This window comes from Populus alba, chromosome 1, assembly GCF_005239225.2.
Source record: "Populus alba chromosome 1, ASM523922v2, whole genome shotgun sequence".
NCBI classification, from domain to species: Eukaryota; Viridiplantae; Streptophyta; class Magnoliopsida; order Malpighiales; family Salicaceae; genus Populus; species Populus alba.
Window position 1 is genome coordinate 22,120,348 of NC_133284.1, and position 12,325 is coordinate 22,132,672.

The 12,325-nt window shown below is 34.1% G+C and overlaps 1 protein-coding gene across 4 annotated transcripts; it reads right to left on the bottom strand.

Annotated features, from left to right (window-relative positions):
- Positions 1–2,753: 2,753 nt before the first annotated feature.
- LOC118040926 (ubiquitin carboxyl-terminal hydrolase 7) lies at positions 2,754–12,084 on the bottom strand. 4 transcript variants are annotated; one of them, XM_035048006.2, is made up of 18 exons: positions 11,902–12,084; positions 10,885–11,030; positions 10,691–10,726; positions 10,488–10,595; positions 8,110–8,210; positions 7,879–8,002; positions 7,253–7,312; positions 7,096–7,163; positions 6,761–6,811; positions 6,454–6,562; positions 4,833–4,921; positions 4,632–4,701; positions 4,373–4,453; positions 4,181–4,276; positions 4,051–4,099; positions 3,463–3,570; positions 3,293–3,367; positions 2,754–3,126 (listed from the first exon to the last, which is right to left on the bottom strand). In XM_035048006.2, exons 1-18 carry the CDS (start codon positions 11,909–11,911, stop codon positions 3,071–3,073), a joined length of 1,437 nt encoding a protein of 478 aa, XP_034903897.1. In that variant the 5' UTR covers positions 11,912–12,084; the 3' UTR covers positions 2,754–3,070. The 4 variants fall into 4 exon arrangements, with proteins under 4 accessions (XP_034903897.1, XP_034903895.1, XP_034903896.1 ...); XM_035048004.2 differs by having other exon boundaries at positions 3,463–3,582; XM_035048005.2 differs by having other exon boundaries at positions 6,761–6,814.
- Positions 12,085–12,325: the final 241 nt, after the last annotated feature.

A 12,325-nucleotide genomic window follows, 5' to 3' on the forward strand; every position in this document is an offset into this window, starting at 1 on the left:
ATAACTAGTCAAATTTATTATGGCTATAATTTGAGGTTTGATTGAAGAAAAGCAAAAAAAAAAACTGAAATTACATTAAAAATAAAAAAAAGGATTGGATTGTAAAAACATCAAGACTGAAATGGCCATTTTGAATAAACTTAAAGGTTTGATTGAAAAGAATTCTAAAAAGTCAGTGTAAATCAGCTCAGATTTATGAAATCAAAACTTTAAGGACTAAGTTGAAAACTAATAAGAAAAAATGAGTTTTTATAAAACAATGAATGTCACTGAAAAGAGATAAAAAGATTTGATATGGAAAAGGTGTTGTTGTGATTGAAATAGAAACCCTAAAGATTAAACAACTTGTCATCAACCAACTTCCTTAAAGTCTACTTCCTTGAAAAGGAAGAATAACATGCTTGGAGATGGAATTTAGGTGCCTTCTTTCCCCTTGAGTTTGATCCTAATGAAGATAAAAAACACTCCCCCTTGCTTCTCTGATGAAAGATAATCTCTCGAGCCTTGGTTCAATCCACCCTGTACTCTAGTAAGTCTGCAAAACTAGCCTAAGATACCATTTAAGATTGTGATTACAATTACTTTTCAAAGTATTTTTCACTTAAAAATATATTAAAATAATATTTTTTTTATTTTTAAAAATTATTTTTTAAAAAAAATACTTTTAAAACACAAAAACAAATAAGATCTAAAGACCATTATAGAACCAGCCTTGCCAACTAGTCTTGGCTGGATTTATATCGATGGCTAGGATGGATAATGAAGAATCAATGGTCATGATGCAAACCCCAAGTACTATATCCCCAGGCCCTATAAAAGGCACCAGGCCCCTGTAAAAGGCACAGGGTACTAGCTTGGAGGAAGAATGAACGAAGAGAAAAGAGCAAGTTCAGAAAACACTATGAAAGCATGAAGAAGAGGGAATAAAAGTCGGTATATATTAGAAAGATAAAAATGAGCAAGGAGGCAGTAAGGAGGGAGGATAGAAGACAATTAAGAAAAGGAAAGATAAAACCCACAAATAAAAGATGATAAAATTTGAAGAAAAAGATAAATGGTCAAGGGAGACTACAAGAGGGGGCTTGAAGGAGGAGTGAGTAGGTAATCCTAAGGCCATTCAAACCTATGGCCTCTAAGTAGACAATTCCTATCAAGCAACTTTCTCAAAAGGGAGGATGGTAGCAGTTGAAGCAAGAAACATCAAAGTTATCACTGTCGTTACAGGTTAGATATTATAATGCATTCCATCTTGTTATACATGAAGGATTTTGTTTCGTTTGATTTTCTAGATTCGTATCTTCTAGTTGTTTTCTTTCTTTTCTTGCTTATGCTACTTTCCATATAGCATGCTCATAATAAGGTACTGGATTTAGATTTAATGAGAACCTTATATGTGTTCATGTGAGAGAAGAGAGAGTGTTTTGTGCATGCACGAGGTTATTTACATGTTTCCTTTCATTGTGCCAACCTGTTGTTTTTGCTGCAGTTTTTAAGTTGAAAGCTTGCCAAACATGTGGCTTTCTCCCCTTCTTATATATTTTCATGCACTGCATTTGTGGTTGTAAACTCTGTAATGAGGATGAGGAATTGGCTAGTAATCATCAACATCTCCTAGATCTTAAAAGAAGGTAGGTAGCAACAAGGTCAACTAGCCAAGATCCAAAGGATTCAACATCTGAGCACAGTACATCTCCTAGATCTTAAAAGAAGGTAGGTAGCAACAAGGTCAACTAGCCAAGATCCAAAGGATTCAACATCTGAGCACAGTGAGGAAGGATGATGCAAAATCACACCTTACCAACAAAATAGGTTGGGAAGTCGAAAAAGACCAATCATTTGCAAAACAATCAACAATGACAAATATTAGTCAAATTACTAATATGTGGTGTCAATAATCGATCATAATTGTACCTAATCCAACATAATTATGCAACAATTGATTTGAGCATAAAATACAAATCAATATTCCTTTACTAATCCAAACAAGAGATATTAGGAGCATTGTTTATACTAAAAACAATTTATGTGTCTTTTAATTAACAACATTAGTTCACTTCATAAATCAATGAAAAAAGATGAATGAAATTGACCGTCTACCAATGAAGACAATTAAGATCAACTATTGACCATTGACTAAGGAGATTAGGATTCATATTAAACAATCGAGAATTAACAATCCACCGATTAATTCTTAGAACATAGTTAGACTAATAGATATATCAGCATAACAAAAACACATACAATTGCCAAAAGAATACGCACAAGGATTTGGATTGTAAAGTTTTTATATACCATAAAGAGCTTGTATAAGATTACGATTTCAAGTATTTGTAAAATTTTATCTCACATTATATATAAATATAGTTATTGAAAACGATAATCAACCTCATATACACAACTTTTTTTTATGCAAATTAAAACTTACATTATTTCTACAATTATCATTTTTCTTTCATGGCGTTCTTTAAATCCCAGTTTGTTTACTTGCTTTTTATCTTTTTCCTTTTCTTTTCCTTTACTTTACAAATGCTTAGAACATCTGGTTTGGTTTCCGAGGTTGCTACATAACTCCACTTGGGATTCAGTTTCTAAAAAGAAGGAATAAAAAATGAATCGCATCGTTACTTCAAAAACATATCTAACTGATTCTTTTGGCCACAATTAAATTTGGAAGGCCTTATTATCATAGACGATTTTAAAGTCTAGAAAGAGCAAACCCCCGCCCCCCCAAAAAAAAAAAAAAAAATTAAAACTACAATAAATTTAAATCTTGATAACTAATTATTTGTGATTCAATAGAAGCTGTTGACCATATTCATGCATTTCTTAACAGGACAAATGAGAATTACAACATCTGAGCTCTGATTTCTGATGAGGTTCTAGATAACTAGAAGTCCGAAATCATAAACAATGAGCCTATGCCATACAGTCATAACATGCATAAGACAAGACAACTCCTATAAGCACAACAAACCCAATTCTGTAAAAATCTACTGTCCATTTTACAATATGGATCCTACGAAGAAATCCAGTGGTGACTTGAATCTAAAAATGATGGGATTAGAAAAAATTACATTGGGACAGTTCGTGCCTTGTACATGCAAATGTAAGCCATATGCCAATCACCTAAGATCAAAAGATAGAAATTCATCAGAATAAACAAAGACAGTTTTCACTTAAGAATAAAATGGCGGTCCTTGATGAGAATGTGATTATAAAAAACAAAGAAGCAAGAATAAGTATGCAGAATTTTCCCACCACACAAGCCCATTATCCAATCAGGCTAGCTTACCTCCTCCAGAGAGCTTAGTTATATCTTCCTCCCGTTGTGGAACAGGATTGTCATCATCAAACTCAATCCATTTCCCTGGGATAAACATTGAGAGTTCATCAGTTGAAAAACCCAAGTCGATCCAAATAACATAGTGACAAAACACTGAACAAACTCGTTAGAGAACTTACCACTTTCTTGCTTGACCCATGCAACATAATGTCCTGAATCAGCACTCCTTCCCTTATGAGTGAGCACAGCTACCAAATCATATATTCCAGTTAAATGTGACTTTTTATCTGTAGGACCACCTGGGGCACAAAGCGAGAGCATTAAAGACTGCACTTTCACAGATGCACTTGCAGTAGAAGGTCAACTATTAGCACTGGAAACTAGGTGTATTCCCCAGTAAAGACAACTTTGGGAGAGGAAAGTAGCAAATTAAAAATCAGTCATTTATAAATACAAACAGTTTCCATTATATTTAGCATCTCTAAAAAAATGCAGCATTGGTAGAGTTAACTTTGAAAAATTTAATACAATGAAGGCTGCAATATCATCTTATATGCACAGAAAGCATCTCTGGCCCAAAATCTTTCACAACATCCAGGAAGCACAGCCAGACACAAAAAGTAACAAACATTATCAATACAAACTGCAAGTGCAGTCCCCTGGAAGTCAAACACAAAGCATCTCCTGGAGACCCTCGATAAAAGAAAAATAGAAATACCAAAAAAAGATGCTTCAATCACAAGCAGGAGAAATTTAGAAGTTTTCACCTTCTTTGGAGGTAGGCTTTGATGATTCTCCACTCTCATTTGATGGCCTCTAAACAGAAAACAAGAGGGTAAGATATATCAATAATATCCATTGGTCTTATCTATTTGTATAATTCAACCATCTACTCACCTCCACATCAGTCATCTTGACATCATTGTCTTTTGAACCCGAGGTCTTCTCCTTGGCTTTCAAACCAGCCTTTTTACCCTCCTCATCTCTTAAAATCTGAGTTATGAGATGTAAAGAATAATCATAATCATCATCATCAAAACTTTAGCACCCTTACATACTGAGCACTGAAACAAAAGGATAAAAATATACCTGGCGAGGTGCTTCTAATTTTTTGCAAAGATCATCAGAGCAAAAATCGTAGACATCCAGTTGTAATGGGTAATCCACTTTCTAAGAAAGACAGTAATTTTAAAAAGGTTGCATCATATAAACATTAAAAAGTATGGCTTTTATTAATCTTTTCGGGCAAGCAGAGCATCCAATCCCTTCAATTAAACAAGCCATTTTACAACCACAGAAACAGAACTTTTGAAGTCACTTCTCATTTGTAACAGAAAACCCCTATTACCCGTAAAATCTTGGCCTTCTGATTTGATTCCCTCTTCCAGAAAAAACGAACAAACTGAACAGTTAGGTACCTTGAAAACAAATATGTGCCTTCAGAAATTTCATTCTTCTAAGAGGAAAAAATTATAAAAATAAAGAGAAATAGCAGAGTTTGAAAAGGGGAAATCACAATGTAGAAAAAGCCAAAATGGAAGGTTATTACCTTGGCAAGGCATTGATACGGGACTCTTTCAGGTAAATTGCACTACGACCCAAGCAGGGAGAAGCCTTCTCCAATTCAGACTTCAAACCCTGTAACCAGTAAGATTAAGATATACTAATACAGGGCATTTAACGTGTGTGTGCGTGCGCGCGCGCGTGTGCATGCATGTGTATACTCTCACACACACAACACAACAAAACACAAGATATTATTTTCAAGTTGAGGCGTGGGAAGTGATAGGTAGTGAATCTAGTGATGCCACATAAAACTACAGACTGGCTAGTGAAATTGTCTCAAAAGAGAAATCAGGTTTTATAAAAAGAACCAGAGTAATCAGCTATATTAGCTGCATTTATAGGTTGGTCACTAACTTGGGAATCATTAGCCACTAGTTGATAAAAAGCATTTCTATTTATTTTGATTTAAATATTCAAGTAATAGTCCATTGTAAGAATTCTACCGTTTATTGTAGTTAAATACAAAGATCTCAATTCTCAAGAGTAGTATTTCCACATGGTTGCATTGTCTACTAAAAGCCAGACTTTTTACCTTCAGATGATAAGCCGGCCATGTTAATCATGAAAAGTTCCTTGGCGATGAGGTTAATACAACTACAAATGCAAGCACAAGCAATAGCTATGAAGCTTTTCTTTTCTACTGTGATATTGTAGCAGATTCAGTGTACTATTGTGTGAAATGGAGCAAAAGGACCCATAGCCAAAACAATTAGTTAGGAATTGAGGCCTGGTTGACTTGGTATTCTATTTGCCAAGGTGGGTGACTAGCACTAAAATGTCTTCAACTCATCTGTAAGGTAGAGACCAGAGGACTGGCATGCAGAACTTGTGCAAGAGAACACTGAAAGGGCAAGATCCTAAAATTGAGTACTGCTGTTATTTATCAATAACCAAAACCTTCTATAGTCACTATCTTCCAGCCCATGGACAATTAACACTTGATGTAATGACATTGTGCCTACACAAATTATTGTTGCAGTTCACAAAGACGAGCAGCAGGGATTGCGCAAGAAATTTTCTTGGGTTACAGGATTGAGGTGTCAATAATTTAACAATTTGCATGCACCAATGCATAAATGTTTTGGCTGCTCATTTTGTAAGAATAGATATGAGTATTCTCCTTCCAAATATATATGCCTATTTTATCTTTAAAAAAATATTTTTGAAGAAATATTGTTTCATTATAAGTTTTCAAGCCAATATGAGCAAATGCAATTGGCTGCTACAGTTGATTTACTTTAAATAGGATGACATCTCATATTTAACTTAGATTGATTGCCTTTCAATTGCTAAATTTCCATGTTTTTTAGTTTTCAGGGTACATATGATCAGGAGAAATATGAGTTTCTTAAAAGTTTTGGGGGAGGCCATGGCCACTGAGTGGCCTTGTGCCTTGCATTTGGGTCTGTGCAATTGAGAGACAGAGAAGTGGAATCAGATTCATTTTGCAAAAGCTTCCAACAAGACACATGATTATCAAGAGCTAGTAAAGTGCAAGCACAAACCAGACTATTGCAAAGGAATACACAAAGCATTCAACATACCAAAATCAAATAAAAGGAAAAGAATGAAATCCTGGTAACAGAATAATTAGTAAATCTTACATGCTTCAGTCCTTCATGCAAATGGTTCACCTCTTGTGATATGTGGCATTTAAGTGAGTAAACTGATTCTGTCTCTGAGCTTTCTTCACCACTTTCTTGGCAATGCACCCTAGCAACCAATATCACATACAAAAACTTTGTCAAAGATTGTAGTCCCTAGCCAAATGGAGACGCTCATAATCATTTAAAATGCATCAATGACAATCCAGCAGTAAAAGCAAGCTTAGAAATGTAGCACTTATTCTTTTGCTAAATGTGACTTCAGCTACAATCCAACTGCTATGAAAACAGAGGTGAAGATATCCACCTGCTTACAAGTTCAATGCCAAAAAGTGCCTTGATTGTATCTGGATTTTCACTGCTGGTTATAAAAGGTCAAAATCAAGAAGGTAAGTATCCATACAGAAAGCAAGCATTCTGAATAAGCAACGATATTTAAACCAATAAGTTCTATATAGGGAATTATACTTGTACAAAAACAATCTCCAACGAATTTCCGAACTGAAATGGAGTAAAAGTTTTGACTGTTGATGGCATCCACTATAGAGCAAAAGCATGCTTCTATGGTCTATGAAGCTCAATTCAACTAAGAAATGTGCATGGACAATGTTTCATATTCAGAAAAACACAAAACAAAACTACCTAAAACTCGGTGATCTAAGTGATTGTGAAAGGGTGTATAAAAGTTGTGTCCAACATTCTTCAGCATCCTGTTACATTTCAAAAATGCATAGATCATCATTACAAGAAATTATATTGTTACAACTGTTATGTAATGGATATTGATATTTGGAAAAACCTGCTGCATGTAGACTCCATTATGCAATTGACCAAATTGCGGATACTTTTTGCGCAATACCTGCAAAAGTAAATGGGTAAAGTAAAATGCAGTATGCGTTTTCCCCTGTTTCCAAACAATCAAAGCGCAATAATGTAAAAACAATAATTTCGAGGTATGCCAAAATTCAAATATAGGCTTATCATGGTAAACATCAATCAATTGATGGACTGCAAAACTGAAAACCTAATGATGACAATAATGTGCAAGAGTTTGCACTATTAAAGGCAGATGTTTTGTACATCATTAGGAACTAAACCTAATTATGTTTACACTAATTATGTTTACACGGTATTAAGCATGGAATGGGTAATATGAAAGTCCTAATAAATAAGATCAATGTTAACATCCATATAATCAGAGTTCTTTGCCCTGCAACATTCTAGTTTTCTGGAATACATTTCTTCAGCTCAAATCAGTAAGACTCCACATATGTGACAGCTTGTTAAACAATAATATGTTTGAAAAAGGTGCGTCCAACATTCATAGTGGGACTTCATCCCATTTATATGTTGTATTCCTGAAAGCTTCTCAAATAGAAAAGATGTCAATAAATGCTGCAAATACTGCAGGAGCAGAGTACAAACCATCCAGAACTGCATAGGTGCCACAGGCTTTACACTTTTATCCAGCTCATTAAATAGTTCTCGAGTCGCAGCTGTCAGCATATGAGATGTATGATCCAAATCACTGCTTTTTTGAGATGGATAGCTGCCCAAATTTCACATAGATAACAATATAACATAGATAACAAAAGTATCCACATTTGATCTGCAACTTGAAAACTAGTTTCAGAGACATTCACAAAGAGAACTCACCTGACTAAAGCAGACTTCAACTCTGGAACAGAATGCAGGCATTGTACTGTTGAGTTCATGTAGCAAGTGTTCCCTAGATTAAAGAGGCCAGCAGTGTGACCCTGTCAGCAGAAACAAATTTAGCATTAAAGTGAAACAAGAATATTAAGTGAGAAAAGATCATTAAAATAAAAATATCTAGTGACATTAAAGAGGGAAAAAAGAAAACAAGCATCCAAGTACTAGATATTCCTAATAAAGGATTGATGAAAATATATATAAATAGCATTTACAATGAAGAATCTAGAAAAGTCTGATTATCAAATATTTAATCACTAATAATAGCATAATCCAGAATTTCACTTTTCCATTCCACCAAGACAATGGCATTCTAACTGAGAGTCAATCAAAGGTTTGTCCAGGATGCATAACCAAGGATCATTGTAAGTTTGTGCTCTATAAATGGAGAGAGGGAAGAACAGGTATCAGCACTGTCTTTTTCCATGCATGCAATGATAAGAATGTAGATAATAATAATAATAATAATAATAATAATAATAATAATAATAATAATAATAATACTCCGTGTGTTATGCTGACATATTAATAATAGTTAATAAGGCATATGCCAACTCATCTATTTTTTTTATTAACTTTTCAACAATGTCCTTTTAAATGGAAAGTAGTTGGAGAAAAAATGTTGAATATAGCTTTTATTGAGGGAAAAAAAAAAAAAAAGAGAATTAATGCTTTAAATTTTGGATGATATACAGATATGCTACAACTTAGCAGCTAGGAAATGACACTCTTTATGGGACCGACAGATTATAACTTTCAAATTGTAATTATAAACTTGACTTTATAGCATGCCATGTTGAGTTCTGTGCTTAGTTCAAGTTCAAGCCCAATGAGAAAGCTTGGAAACAGGTTTAGGGTAGAAATTTGATGGCTTGACAATACAAAAAAGAATAATTGGACCTTGCATACACAGAGGCAATTACAGTGAAAATGGACATGTTGATCACAATAAGAGTCTTAGGCTTCCTAGAAGGATTACTTGTATACAAGAGCCATTGATGAATGAATTTACAGGCATATGCCAACTCATCTATTTTTTATTAACTTTTCAACAATGTCCTTTTAAATGAAAAGTAGTTGGAGAAAAAATGTTGAAAATAGTTTTTATTGAGGGTCAAAATAGAAAAGAGAGAGAATTAATGCGTTAAATTTTAGATGATATACAGATATGCTACGACTTACCAGCCAGGAAATCACTCTTTACAGGACTGACAGATTAAAATTGTAACTAAGAACTTGAGTTTATAGCATGCCATGTTGAGGTTCTGAGCTTAGTTCAAGTTCAAGCCCAATGAGAAAGCTTGGAAACAGGTTTAGGGTAGAAATTTGATAGCTTGACAATACATAAAAGAATGATTGGACCTTGCATACACAGAGGCAATGACAGTGAAAATGGACATGTTGATCACAATAAGAGTCTTAGGCTTCCTAGAAGGATTATTTGTATGCATGGGCCATTGATGAATGAATTTACAGGCATATCCTAATAAGTCATGTTCTGGTCCACTTCTCTCTCCTTTTTTTAATTTTCTTTTTGTTGATCTTATTTCAAAGGAGCTGGAAGCTCTTCTCTGAATTGCCTTTCTCTCACTTTTCCCTCGTCATTGGTGAACAAGACCGCAACTTACAGTCCAGTAGAAAGGCAAAACTGTGACATATGATTAGTACAAAGCCACACAGATAAATACTGGCTTGGGAATGGAGATGAAGCATGACTTATTTCTCAATAACACAACTAGGCCAAGCCTAGCCAAAGGTAAAATTGGTACAGCTCCATTTGCTTTGCTTGGACCAGGACAAAGGATGGTTTTGTAGTCATTTATCAGTCAAGGCTCAGCTTGTGCAGCAATTAGCTGCATGCTTGGAACGCTCACAACTCTCAAAAAAAAAAAGCAGAAAGATCCATGTCATTTCTGTGGATCCTACAATCTAGGAGCTTGTTTTATAACATAGAATACAAGGGGAGAACACAGGAAAAGGTAGCATATGCATGCTTAATTAGTTTGTGTGATATCTCTATAATCAACTACTTTTATGGAAGGCTCACATTCACTTCAGAACCTAATCATTTAGAAGCTGTTTCATTAACCTCCCTTAAGTTTATCAGCTTAAAAAATGAATAAAAGAGAGAAGCAAAAAAAAAAATCAATAATTCCTTAAAGGGTGGAAGCTAATAAATTCCATTTGTCAACAGTTTATAACTTCTGAAGTCAGTTTTCTACATCGATTAGAATGTTATTATTTAAATCAACAAATTCCTTAAAGTGGCACGCCATGAATTCATAGATCATGTGTAGAAGAAAAGGGTTGAAGAAAAATACCACAGCAACCATTTGTTCTTCTTCTGGAAGATCTTCCATAAAAACAGGGCCTTTCTCTGGGGTCTTCACAATCTCATCTGCAGTCCCCATCATCATCAATTTTTGACCCTAGAAAAATTTTAAGAATGTACGCCATTATTTAGCATCATGTCACACAAGAATAAGAGTTGTGTAGCAGTAAAATAATCATAAAAGACCATTACCTCCTTCACTCCTAAGGTTGCCCAATTGGCATCATCCTACATTGTCAATCAATGAAGTTAAAGAAGGACAAGTGTATTAAAAGGCGACAAATTCTTAATAACACCAAAAAAATCACAATTAAAAAAATATGAATCAAATTGACCACTGCAAGTAATGGATACTTTCAGGTACATTTAGAAAAGCATCTAATTACCTTCAGCAAACCACCCTTAACCATAATCTTCTGCCTCTCGGGGGGGACTCCAGTCAAATCATGTAACTGACATTTGAAAACATAAGGGGGCTGGCTAGTGTCAATTTCCACTTTTGGGAACAGCTCCTTTTGCCATTTTACACTCACTGCGCCAATTCATTGGAATCGTTAAAAGAAGAAGAAGCACCAAAATTCTAAAACAATTAGACAAATGATAACTGAAAAGGTACAGCTCCGATTCTTCTGCTGAGCTTGAGACATTCTAAAAATGAATTAAAAAGACAAAAAGGAAAACAGAATACACACTGCCATTGTATAAGATCCACCGCAAGAACTATACTAAAAGGATGTTTGAGAGTGTGGTAGCAGTTGCTTTTTAAAGTGTTTTTTTATTTAGAAATGTATCAAAAAATAATATTTTTTTATTTTTAAAAAATTATTTTTAACAAAATAATCTAAAAACATTAAAAAAAAAATTTGAATTTTCATGAAACGTAATTTGCACCACATTCCCGATCAGTGTCAAGTGATAACATTCAAAACCAGGACCCACAAATGGCGTCTACACAAAACCAATTCGACTGAATCTCCATCTAAAGCTATTTGGAGTTCTCTATGCCGATCCTTTTCTTGCATTCTATTTTGCTTAAAAAGCCAAACTTTCTATAAGCTGCTTGTTGTAACCTCAATTTTTTGGACAAACTCCCCATTTCATTAATCCTACTGCCAGATTTCTAGCAACAAACACTAATCACTAACTACAAACGTAACCCAAAAAATAATCTCTTATTACAAAGAGTTCCACGATTCTCGTAAATTGCCAGGAAAAAAAAAATTACAGCTATAGCTATAAGATATTCTTTCTTTCTCTCTACCCAAAAAATCATCAGAAAAATAAACCAAAAAAAAATAATCAGCGATTACCCAGTTCATGAAATTCAAAAATAAACCCCAAAAAATTAAAAAATCAAAATCAAGCGTCAGGATAATGTGTTTTTTGAGAATATCGAGAAATACCTGTCAACATGATTGATTGGTGAGTTTTTGATGGATGCTTGGTTTTTTATTTTCGTGTTAGCTTGAGCAAAAGGAAATCTCTCAGGCTCGTGGATTTTAAGGGGTTTTCATTTCTGGGTTAATATAAGGAGATTTCGGGTCTGGATTCAAATCCGGGTTTGGTTCAATCCACAGCCACTGAGGGCTCCGTTCGTTTGTAGGAAAGTGGTTTTTTTTTTTAAAGTGAATTCCGAGAAAAATGAATTCCGGAAAAATATTTTTTGATGTTTGGCGGTGTTATGAAAAATGAACTGAAAAATAATTTATTAATGAATTAATTTTTTTTCAAGTTTATCTAATATATATAAAATATTTAATCACTTACAATAAAAAAAAATGAAATCTAAAAAGTATTTATAATGATGATTTTTTTTTATTATATCCT